This window comes from Oreochromis niloticus, linkage group LG16 (genome assembly GCF_001858045.2).
Source record: "Oreochromis niloticus isolate F11D_XX linkage group LG16, O_niloticus_UMD_NMBU, whole genome shotgun sequence".
In the NCBI taxonomy this organism is placed as follows: domain Eukaryota; kingdom Metazoa; phylum Chordata; class Actinopteri; order Cichliformes; family Cichlidae; genus Oreochromis; species Oreochromis niloticus.
In genome coordinates, this window is record NC_031987.2 from 6,743,979 (window position 1) to 6,756,188 (window position 12,210).

The 12,210-nt window shown below is 38.5% G+C and overlaps 2 protein-coding genes across 3 annotated transcripts; both read right to left on the reverse strand.

Annotated features, from left to right (window-relative positions):
• Positions 1–1,371: 1,371 nt before the first annotated feature.
• On the reverse strand, positions 1,372–3,322 carry LOC100690507 (kininogen-1). Of its 2 annotated transcripts, none has more exons than XM_005464027.2 (4): positions 3,260–3,322; positions 2,858–2,931; positions 2,366–2,763; positions 1,372–1,623 (listed from the first exon to the last, which is right to left on the reverse strand). In XM_005464027.2, exons 2-4 carry the CDS (start codon positions 2,874–2,876, stop codon positions 1,588–1,590), a joined length of 453 nt encoding a protein of 150 aa, XP_005464084.1. In that variant the 5' UTR covers positions 2,877–2,931; positions 3,260–3,322; the 3' UTR covers positions 1,372–1,587. The 2 variants fall into 2 exon arrangements, with proteins under 2 accessions (XP_005464084.1, XP_013122000.1); XM_013266546.2 differs by having other exon boundaries at positions 2,366–2,766.
• A 782-nt stretch (positions 3,323–4,104) lies between these two features.
• lss (lanosterol synthase (2,3-oxidosqualene-lanosterol cyclase)) lies at positions 4,105–11,257 on the reverse strand. Its single transcript, XM_005464025.4, has 7 exons — positions 11,158–11,257; positions 10,629–10,734; positions 10,183–10,248; positions 7,013–7,059; positions 5,557–5,603; positions 5,082–5,458; positions 4,105–4,781 (listed from the first exon to the last, which is right to left on the reverse strand). The coding sequence occupies exons 2-7, from the start codon at positions 10,724–10,726 to the stop codon at positions 4,742–4,744; spliced, it is 675 nt and encodes a 224-aa protein (XP_005464082.1). The 5' UTR covers positions 10,727–10,734; positions 11,158–11,257; the 3' UTR covers positions 4,105–4,741.
• Between the last annotated feature and the right edge of the window lie 953 nt (positions 11,258–12,210).

Genomic DNA, 12,210 nt, shown 5'->3' on the forward strand with positions numbered 1-12,210 from the left:
GCAAACTAGATTTTATAAGGGTGCACACCCACAGACCCACATGATCTATTTTGCACTGTGGTTAGAGATTTTTTTTAATCATTTGCAGTCCTGCAAAACTTTTGAATACTTGGTGTCACCTGTTAATGCTTATAAAGCTGAGCATCTGCACAGACGTTATGCACAGTCAACAGACAGGCGCATCGGTGCAGGTTTCATATTATTATTGAAAGAGACACGTTACATTTCTGCTGAATTCTGCACTGATTTGTGATGGAAATTTCTTAATCATGAAAATAAAGTACCACGTTGCAATTCAGAAGTAGTCCTTGACTTCTTTCATTGTGTCATTTGGGGGTAGAAAGTACAAATACATGTAATATTGGGAGAGACATGTCTCCTGCATTTCCCTGAAATCTAAACTCACACGTAAGATGATTCTTTTCTCACAGAAATTAATATTTCCAGGTTTAAGGCGACATTAATCTCACTTGTGCACTGAACACACTTTTTGTTGTAATCAGATATGAAAAATGCACCACCCACTGGAATTAAGACACAAAGTTTCCATCCACAGGATGCAGTACACAGATTAAATGTCACAAAAAAACTATAAACTGTGATAAAAACTGAATTAAAGTGGCTGTACTGGGAGCTGCAGGGTGTGTAACAGTTAGGAGAAAAACAGCACTGAACAAAGGTCCAACCTGCCCTGAGTAAATAAAGATAAGGCACAGGGAGGAAGCAGAACAGCTGAGGTCAAATATAAAGTGGCACAAATCTGGGGACTGACTGTTTTTAAGATTGATTTAGTATAATACAAAAAACACTTAGAATGATTATAATTTAATTCAGATACTGTTAGGAACAACCCTCTGCTTGTTACATTTATTTAAAGTCTGCTTCACGTCAGCACATTGACTGCTGTAAAAGAGCCAGAGGCTCTACTACCACCTGAGCAGCATTTAAACACCTCAGCCTGCCAGAGCATTGATGCCATCCCTTTATGACTACAGTGTGCCCATCTTCTTCCAGCATGATAACACACCACATAACAAAGCCCCTATAGTCTCAAACTGGTTTCTTAAACATGACAATGAGTACTCTGTGCTTCAATGGCCTCCACAGTCAGCAGATCTTAATCAAATAGCCTAATAACCTAAGCTAATGATGAGATCTAGGAGTAGTCCTCCCAACTCAGCTGCACACTGATTTTTAGTCGCACCTTCTCAAGTATAGATAAGCAGCAGTTAAGCCTATGCGGCACACAAAGACTCGTGCACCACTAGGCCAGCAGGGGCTGCACAGGGATCATGTTTAATATGAGTACCCACCACTATAACAGGACACACATAAAAGTGAGAAAGAGGCCATAAAGAAAATGAATCCATCTTTGTTCTCAAATTCAAATTTATTACCACAGAGATAGATACAAAGTCACCATTATAGGCTCACTGTGTGTTTTACATGATCTAAAAGTGTGGTTGCATTTCTTGAGCCAAAAACAGGTTTATATTTGAGTTAACACCAGATTTTTACATCATAAAAATGATTTTTGTTGTGTGTCACGAAGATTTCCAGGTGGAATGTGTTTCATGGAGAAGTCTTCTAGTCAGAGTCACTGCTGCAGGAGCTGCTGGAGGACTGCACGAGGGATAAACACAATATATTTTAAATACTCTGCAAGTAACTAGCACACTGATTTAATCTCAGTTTTATATCCTCCATTCTGAGTTACTGTAAAAATGATGGCATCAGATCATCAAGGTTTTTGGCTCAGTGTGACTAAATGTGACGAATTCAGTCAAGACTGAGCAAGTTATAAAAACATCAGTGTTGAAAGTCGATACTTGGAGAGTTACACTTGGATAAAATGCCTCACTGAAAATCGGTTTTCAGGAAGGATTGCACAAACTTGCTAGTGTCATCATACCTCACCTCTGTTTGAACTCCTATTCAGTAGTGCAGTGCTGCACTCCTGAATCCTACCCTGTTCGCAGCCTTTCCATTCCCGAATGTTCACAGCTGGGGACACTTGCTTTAATAACCTTTACTCTAAAGCAGTAGTCATGAGAACTAAAACAATAAGTCTTAGGTTGTCTAGAGCTCTGGGAAGCCGCAGATTTGGGTCAAAATCTGTATGTGATCATGAATTTGAGCAAACCTATGAAGTTACTCATAGGTCTGACACTGGTATTATAAATGAAGACACATACAGCTACAGGGACTCTGCCATCAAGTACTGCTCATAGGTGATTTTTGGACTGTCTTTTGGTTCTCCCTCTAATATTGTTGAGTATTTTTTATTACAATAACTAAAGAAAATATAAAGCAGATCAAATGGCATAGCAAAATGTACATTGTTGCATAAATAATCATATCTTACCCCATGACACTGTTTTCCTTTCTTGTGACAATGACCATGCTTGTGGCCATGTTTATGCTTGTGGTGGTGACCATGATGACCATGGCCATGACCGTGACCATGATGCCCATGGTCATGATGACCATGGCCATGACCGTGACCATGATGTCCATGGTCATGATGACCATGGCCATGACCGTGGTGTCCATGACCGTGGCCATGACCATGCCCATGCCCATGGCCATCACCATGTCCATGAGTAGATCCGCAGCCGGGTCCTACCACGTGGCCATGACCTCCAGATTCTCCACAATGTGAGGTCACTGGACAGCATTGAAATGAACCAGGCTGAGATGGACATGAAGGTGGTGGGGCAGGGCCTGGTGGACATCCTCCTGGCACTGGCTGAGGTCGACATCCTCCTTTTAAAAATAAATTTTGCTCCTTAAAATTCAGTGAATAAATATTTACAAAAAGAATTGAGGAATCAGGAAATAAAAGTGATTTATTTACCTTTGTTATGCCCAAACATGTCAAATGATCCAATCTAAAACCAGAAACTCAAAAAACTTGGTGTCACCCGTTACCTGTTAATGTAAGGGAATAGTTTAATTGTAATGATAACTCAGAGAAGACGGATAAAAAGAAAAATCCACAGTGAAAAAGACAGAAGTTTAGTTAAATGTTTTTAAACCGGTTAAAATATAGAATCATACAATGTATGAACAAATAAAATAAATATATAAGAAAGCCACAGCACAGTATAATTACTATAAACTACTCATCAGAAGGAAAGTTCACACCTGTGAACAGACTTTTGTCCATAAAACTAGAAATAGTACCAGATGCAAATACACACATTTATAAACACATATTTCATGGTAATTATTCCTACATATCCATGAATGGACTTACTGTGTGTTGCACTGCAGATCAACAGACACAGCGTTCAGCTGACCCTGCCATTTTATAAAGCCACACCTCTATTATGAAATCCAGCTTACATCATATGGGGCAAGCCTGAACTCCTACCATAAGATGTCATGCCATCATTTGTTAAATTAATCCCAGCAAACACAATGATGGATTTCATAGGATCTGTGTCTGATGCAGCTACTAATAAATCATGGTCTTTGTGTTTGTGCTGTGTTACTATTGGAATGTCCGATCTTGTTGCATAGACTATATGCAAAACAGAGACAGTTTGCTGGTCTGCTGATGTAAAAATGCCTTAAACTGGCATTCTTTTGATCAAGGTCAAGGTCAAATTTATTTATATAGCACATTTCCAGACAGACGATGCTGCACAAAGCTGTGTGTTAAAAGCCAGGGCATAAAAATATGTCTTTAGTAGTGATTTAAATTGATCAAGAGTTTGTGCAAGTCTAATATTTAGGGGAAGACTATTCCAAAGTCTGGGACCTGCCACAGAGAAGGCTCTATTGCCACGAGATTTGAGATTAGTCCGTGGGATGGATAGCATTAGTTTTGAGCTAGACCTCATGGACCTCAGACAGGTAAGAAGGGGCTTGGGTGTTAAGTGACTTAAAAACAAAAAGTAAAAGTTTAAATTAGATCCTGTAGGAAACAGGAAGCCAGTGTAGAGAAGCTAAAACTGGGGTTATATGCTCTCTTTGTTTGGCATTAGTTAGCAGGCCAGCTAACTGGTACCAAATGGAGATGTCCAAAATAGTCCTGGCTCTGTAAAAGGACACCAGACAAAAAAAAAACAAAAAACTGAACAGACCAGAGAAGAATAATCAGTTTTCATATTTATTTTTTCAACACAAGATAACCATATAGTGGAAGCTGATTACAAGTTTACACAAAGTGTGTGTACAGAAAGATGGCTGTAGAATCTGGATATCTTTTTTCCAACACCAAAAAAAGTGCATTCTCTTTGATGACCAGCAGGGGGCAGCGAGGTGCAAAAGAATTTAATTGCATAATTTCACTGATATACTTGCTTCTGATTTATGAACTCGGTGAACAATTTCCAGATGATTTTAGTTCTACAACATAATGTTATTTTTGAAAATCATGATCCAGAGCAAAGAGACACTGAAGCAGGCTTTGCGTTAAGGCAGAGCTGCCTTGTGACTGACAGATTGCTACCCCGTGAGAATGCAGTTTCCTCAGTTTCTCAGGTAGAGTTGAGCCACGCTTGTCATGTTCTAATTCAAAAACAAACATAGGAAAGCTCAAGGCTCAAAATGATACTCCACAAACCCAGATATCCAGTTTTTATAAATATGTGTATGAGCATTCTGTTTTACATATTCTTTATATTTTATGTATTTTTACATCTGCTAAAATTATTTTTAAGTAAACATTAAAAGAAATGAGACAGGAAAGGATAAGATAGTAATATGTCCTTGCAGGTTCCTCCAGAAATCTTCATCTAGTCAGAGTCACTGCTGCAGGAGCTGCTGGAGCCCTGGAGAAGAGACAGATTATATTTGGTGAATTCCTCATGCTGATTCTAAATTCTAAACTCTTTTTGGCTCAGTGGTTAGGATGAGTGGTTTATTTTTCACTTATGACCTCAAAATATCCTTAAAATTGGCTTAAAGTGTGTATTTGCTGACTTGCTATATAGTGATAACCTTCCAAACATATATAACAGATAATTTCAGTGATCTTTTTCAGGATGTATTACACAAACATGTCACGCAGCTGAATAACATCTACTTCCTGTTGTGGATAAAATATTTACTGCTGCAGAATTCAGACTCACCCATGATATTCCCTCCTCTTCTTGTGGCAGGACAGGTGCCTGTGTCCTCCCCTGTGTCTGCACCTACGCTTCTTAACATCCATGATGATGGTGTCCATGGTGTCCATGGTGCCCATGGTGCCCATGGTGTCCATGGTGCCCATGGTGCCCATGTCCCCAATATCCATCACCATATCCCCCACAGCCATCACCATATCCCATATAGCCACCACTATATCCCCCATGGTGACCACCAAATCCATGCTGCCTAAGGCCGAGGTTGAGAAGTCCACTAAGAAGGCCACTACCATGTCCATGGTGGCCATGGTGCCCATGGTGCCCATGGTGGCCATGGTGCCCGTGGTGGCCGTGGTGGCCATGTCCATGATGTCCGTGCCCTGGAATTAGTCATAAATTAAATCTTTAGGATATAAATTCTAAAAGAAAAATCAAATCTATATGAAAAAGCACACATGATGAGCGCTGTGTTATTTACCAAACATTTCAAAACTGCAAAATTCAGATCCTTGAGTTCACCAAAATCTGTTCAGAAAATAAAACACAATATATTCAAACATACAAAAATTACAAATTACATTAATGAATTAGTGACACCTGCACATATATAAATATATATATATATACATATATTATCATGAGCAGAGATTCAGTGTTAAACTTACTGTTCACCAGAAAGTTGATCCACTGACTCGCCTGTCACCTGCCACTCTTTATATGTAAAGCCACACCTCAACCTAAACCATGCTGAACACCCATTACCGTGTTTTGTTTACATCTGTAACTCTATAGTCTACCACTGACACATATAGCACATACTGATAAAACCAGCATTACACATAAATATGTCGATATGTGAGCCCACGGTTCAATGTAACACACAAATACACTTAGAATTGATGTTTAGTTACTTAGTTACTGAACAGTTTGATTAACAGGGCTCTTTGTTCCTGCATTTTTCTCATGCAAAACAGGTGTGATGATACCAGGAAAAAACCCCACATCTGTTTAGAGAAACGAACTTCAGAGAAAACTTTGTTTTTTTGTTAGAGTTGTTTGTTTTGTTGATATGGCTACACAATCAAAACAGTTTTAAAGGTATTGCATCCATAAATAAAGGGACCTGGTCTAGCTGTTAACATTTTATGGTTGAAATTATGATGATTAGCCATTTTTGTTTGTTAATTCTTTCATTTACATTTGTCATGGAGAGCTGTATTATGAACGGAGTTAAACATCCCCTCGGTACTTTTCCATTATCTAGATTCACTTCTTCTAATATTGGCAGCTGGGATAAAGCTGATTATCATCTCACCAAGTTGACCCCCTATATGTTCACATGATCATATGACTCTTCTTCCACAGAAAATGATCCCAATGAGTGTCACCATCTCGAGTCAAAGACGTCGTCAGATGATGGTGATTAAATGGAGATTTAAAAATATATATATATAAATATCACAAAAATATAAGAGTAAAATGCATTTAAAGGGTTTGAGGGTAAAGATTACATTCAAAAACCAGAACTCAAACATGGACTTAGTCTACATTCATAATTCAGCAAATCAGTGTTGATGTCCTGTTTCAGGATCATATATAAATGCTTATAAAACACTAAGAACAAATAAAAAAATACAGTTGCATCATTATTTATGACTGATGTTCATCAGTAATAAACACAAAGACCTGACACTCCTACTGTCCTCATAGAGGTCTGTGGTAGCTTCCAGGAATGATGATGCTGTTTCTGGAGAACTGATTGAACCTGCTGACTGAACAGGTTAGGTTCACATGTTACTAGGGTGATTCACCTTTTAGTAAAGAAATCCCAGGTTAAACCTGAAGTTACCTGGGTAAGATGAATTCATGCTACCTGGTGTAGGCTTCAGGTTAGTTTTCACATATCAACAGATAAGAAATCACCACATACTGACCAATCAGATCATCGGACAATAGCGTCACTGTTCCTGGAAGACACCTGCTGGAACACAGAGCATACACCAAAATACAGTTTAATAAGTTTAAATGGATCCAGTTTAAAGTTTCAGAGCACTAATGAGCAGCTGTCACCTTAGAAATAAACAGCAGCACTGAGAGCGCACTCAGAGGTAAAAGAAGTAACCTGAATTAAAACTTTCATTTTACTGTTTTATTTGCTGAATCACCATATTAGCAACTTTAATCTCTCATCTTATTTCTATAAATGTTTTACTGATATATTTTTATGTTCTTTATACATTTTGAATCACCATTTGCTTCCAAGAACGCTCTTTTTTAAAAAAGCAGCACCCACTAAGCTACAGAGTCACAACACAAGGCTTTCAATTGTACATTATGTGCACAGTTATTAAAACACATTAATAAAACAAAACATTCGTCATGACCACACCAGCTACTGGACTGCAGCCTAAAAAACATGCACATAATGGAATAGCAGGAATAGTTTTAATGACGTCAGCTATGTGCTGTATTAGGTGATGCAGGGCGTTGCTGCAGAAAGCAGTCGAACTTGTTGACTGTGACTGTGAATAAAGGATAAAACATCACGGGACGTCCGTGTCATGGTGGCTGTGCTTCATGTTACTGAGTCAAATTGTTAAAAACCAAAAACAAACATTTGGCCTTATCTGAGGAAACAATGAGGAAAAATTGTTTATTTTAAAGTTCTCTGCATTAAAACGTTTTAAAACAGTGTGGAAGAAGCCTGGAGGTTTATTAACTGTAGGCTCATTTAGATTACGCTGGCCCTCTTCTGCTCTCTACAAGAGTAGCTTTGTATAATTCATAATTCAGAATACTCCTCATTTATCTTATACAGGGTCCTTGTACCACCCCTTAGTGCGTCCCCAACTGTTTAGTTCCTTCCCCCTTAACAAATCATTTTTCTGATTGGTTGCCTCTCATAAACAGAAGCTTTCAACAGCTGGGTTTTCAGCCTGAACTGTGTGCTGAGACAACTATATACAGTATTCCCTCTCTATGACATCATACAGAGCCAAGAGAATATAAAAACTTGTACATACTGACCTCCTGGTTTGATTCTTTTGGCATGCTCAGTGAACACCCACCACTTTAAAAGGATGTATTTGACAGAAAATGAGGAAAAACCATAAAAAAACAATAAATTTTAAATGACTTCTGAATGAAAAACTACCGTATCCCTGAAGGTACAGAATGCAAAGAGATGTTGCTGCTAAGTTTCTCTAAAAAAATTTTTATACAAAAATCTGAGATGTCTATGGGCACGTCGCACCATAATTTCTAGCCTGTTGTCTCACATTTGTCTGGATGAACACTTTTTAATCCAACACAAGGAAAGATCTGTGGTTTCTGTCAAAGGAAGTTCCTATAGCTTGAAGTGTGCTATGTATTCTATTCTATTCTATTCATTTCTGGTTTTTGGTTTTATGTCAGATTTTTGTGCTCATTCTATTTATTTTTTCCTTTTGACTTTATGTGTTTTTCTGTCTGTCATCTTGTTTAGCATTACTCAGTTTCTAAGTGTAGTTCTGTTATCTGTGGGTCACTTCCTGTTTTAGAATTGTTTCTTCTATGTTCTCTTCCACTTTTACTTCCTGCTTTTTGCCCTCCATTGTGTTTTTCTTCCCAAAACGTATTAGTTTGTCCTGTTTTTGAGCACATCTTGTATTTTGTTTATCTATGCTCTTTTCACCTGCAGAAAAAAAGAGTAGTTACCATGGCCAGTCTTATCTTTGTCCTCCACCACACATCCTCACGTTTCAAAAGTCAGAGGAAACTAGTGTGCAGACTGCCTGTAAGCATTTTTAGCTGTAACTAAGTGTGAATCACCATAAAGGTTAAGGTGTCCATATTTCAGCATGGACTTTTTGTCATGTTTTTAGTTTGCTGGGATCCTGAAACCCTCCTCACTGTATAGAACCTGTTAAGAAACAATCTCTGTGAGTCTTTCCCCTACTTTTTCTTCCTCCTTAACCTCATCTACAGATGTTTTGTCTACTTATAGGAAGAGATGGCAAAGCCAAACTCTGTACTTCTTTTTTAATTATTAAAATTAAATGAAGAGTAAATGCATTAGGGTGTGGTTGGTGGTTCGGCTGCAGGGGATGAATGGAGTAGTGAGTTCAGAGTGTTGGTTTGCTGGTTTTGCACAGCCTTTGAGGATTTTCTAATCATCCCTTCCCTATTTCAGTAGCGGCCGGGCCGGGAGAGGAAGCTGGTGCTAGAGGAGAGCACCAGAGCCAGGGCAGCGCGCACTGGAAAGCACCCAAAAAATGAAAAAGCAGATTGTGTAATGAAATTAAAAAACGCAAACCACAGCTACAGAGTCGTGTACGGTCCTTTTGAGATCACAGTAAACTACAAGTAAAAGGGGATGTAAGGCGACATGGACAGGCGTCTGTTTTTGCATATACATGTTGAGAATCAGACAGAGACAGCATTTTAAGCAGGAAATCTGCTGAAGTAACGTCATTATGTAGATGGAAATTGCACTAAAGATGGCTCAAAGCACTAAAACAATACTTCTGAAAACCTCAGCAGCTAGATCTCTTTACAGAAACCACGACACAGCCACAAGAAGAACCCCCCCACAAACCTTGTATGCAGGAACTATTTTCTTACTACTGAACTCCATCCCCAATCATACCACTTTATAGAGGGAAGGCTTGCTTCGGTGACCTTGTGTTGGGATGTAAACATTAAAAGTCTCACAGCCCCCACTGCTCTGCCCTTACCTTAGCTAGCTGTATGCCGCTTCTTTTGATTGGAAGATGTAAACAGTAGGAAGAAAATAGTTTCTCCAAAAAGCTGCTCCAAATAAGATTTGTGGATTTTTTTGAGCACTAAAGAAATGAAAGTCTATTTCTGTCAGTACATATCTATTCTGAACTAATTTAACTACTAATGAGGTGAATTACTGAACCTTAAGTCAACTATTTGTACTGCTATTACGAGCCAAAAAGCTGTGCAAATGTTCCTAAGCAGTAGAGGGAATGAATATCCAAATGAAAGTCTAGATTATTATTATTCTTTACAAGCTGTCTCTGGTGCTGTAGATTTGGGTGCTCTCATATATAAAATCTAACAAGGACATCCAGTAATAAATCTCTAATTTTGCGCTCACCCTTCCCAGGATCCATCAGGTCTCTGAACCTTCTTGCAGTACTCCAGCCCCTCTCTCAGAGTTGACCTGAAGAAAACACAGCAAACTTAGAGGATCCTCCTGAACTTCAGTGACAACTGAGAAAATATACATGCTCAAGATATTTTCAGAAAAACACAGTTTGATTTTATACTTATTTTGTTAGGTTGGCTTTAGTTTAGTTCAAGCCATACTAACACTGTGGACAATTATAGAAGAATCTCACACTGTGGACACATTTGCTCTGTTAGGTTTAGGAGAGGGAGCTAAAAGGGCAGCAAAGATGGGGATAAGTCTAGCTAATGTCCAGCCTTATATTTCCTGTCACCTGGCTGTCTGTCGTGTCATGTGCACAAGAGTTCAGGATTGCAGTGCATGAGTGAAAACAGTTTTAGGAGATAGTATACCTCCAAACAACATGTTTATACCTTATCTCCACGTTACAGTGATCAGGGTAGACCTTCTGGAAGTGCCTCAGAGCCTCCATAACTGCTGAGGTGCGCTCCACATATGTGTAATTTATCATGATGTCGCCTGTTTGTGAATGAATGTAAGAGATAAAAGGGAAAGACAGAGACGGCACATAGTAACAGTGTAAAACAAACATTTCACAACATGTTCTGCATCCTCATTTTCAATGGAAAATAAGGCGGTCTTTGACTTTCTGCCCTTTGTTACTTGAAAGATTATTGCCACATTTTCAGTACGCAATGGAAAAAGGTTTCCACTCTCCAAGCGTCATGTTTAAATTATTGCCTCCCTTTTTCATATCTACATATTTACAGCTTGAATCACTCAGACATTCCCAGAAGCAACAGGGAACTCCTCCTCACATGACTCTTTGAAATCAATGGGGGTTTTTTTTAACACAAAGAACATGTTTTTTTCAGTAAGATGTTTGCAACACACTCACCCAACACACCACAGAGGGGCTGAGCAGCTCCAGGAGGCACTCACCTCTCTTAGTTTCATATATGGTAAATCCAGTGTGTCTGGGTTTCTCATGCTCAGCAGCTACAAAAACAGAGACATGGTGAAAGGATGAAGAAGAAGATGACGAGGGACTGGGTGTTCAGTTCAGTTTGCACTCTAATTGCTTTTAATTGGAAAAGGCAGCAAGATTTCACAGGAAGCCTTAGACATTCTCAATTTTTCACAATGCTCCATGTTTATTCCAATTATGTTTATTTCAAAGCACTGTACAGAAAATATGACAGGCATTGGGGTCAAATGTACGACTTAAGGCAATATTCAAAATTATAGTCCAGTTTAAGAGCTGAGTATTTATTTGGTTTAATAAAAGGTGAGCAGAAACTCGCCGCAGAAAACCTGCAGATCTCTGGGAGTTTGATGCAAATGTGTGAGGCATTAAAGAAGCTGTGTATACATCTTTCTAGCTAAAATTCTATTTTTTCCATATTTGTCCAGACAAACACAATAACAACAGTATGAGGTGTAAAAAACTAAAAAAAAAAAATAAGTTAACTGAAAACAGATCTTCCGTTTTACGTTGACAGCGTCACACAAACACATCATTGTTGCTGTTCGGGAATTCACTCATAGATTATAATTCAGGATTCTTTGAGTTTCTCTCTGATAATCTCTCTGGATGATTGATGATGATTGACCCTGCATTCATGCCTGTGTGCATTTAAGTCAGAATCTGGAATCAAAGCAAATACTACAAAAACAACATGTAGTACTTTATTACTTAAAGTGTTAAATTAAGGTGTTGATAGTTCCTTCCATTTGAGTATTTCTTTATCTGACTTGTTGGTCTCTAGACCCAGACGGATACAGAAGTAAGGAATGAAATGAAGAAAGGAAAGAATGGAAGTTAGGAAGAGGGAAGGAATTTTGTATAATTGAAATTTAGTCTCATTCTAATCACTGATGACTCTGTTAAATAAAATGGAAACCAGTTGTTAACCTGGAAAACCTTTTTAACCAAGAAAGCCTTTTAAAACACAGGCCAACCTGTACAGCAGGTAACTCCACAGCTGATCACAA

Bases quoted from the DNA above. Each gene is read 5' to 3' on its own strand.
- LOC100690507 (XM_005464027.2), bottom strand. The intron at 1,624-2,365 runs GTAAGATATGAT...TCCCTCGTGCAG, and splicing joins AAGGAAAACAGTGTCATGGG to TCCTCCAGCAGCTCCTGCAG.
- lss (XM_005464025.4), bottom strand. From the start codon at position 10,726: ATGATAAATTACACATATGTGGAGCGCACCTCAGCAGTTATGGAGGCT. The intron at 5,459-5,556 runs GTAAATAACACA...GACTAATTCCAG, and splicing joins TTGCAGTTTTGAAATGTTTG to GGCACGGACATCATGGACAT. The intron at 4,782-5,081 runs GTGAGTCTGAAT...TCTCTTCTCCAG, and splicing joins AAGAGGAGGGAATATCATGG to GGCTCCAGCAGCTCCTGCAG.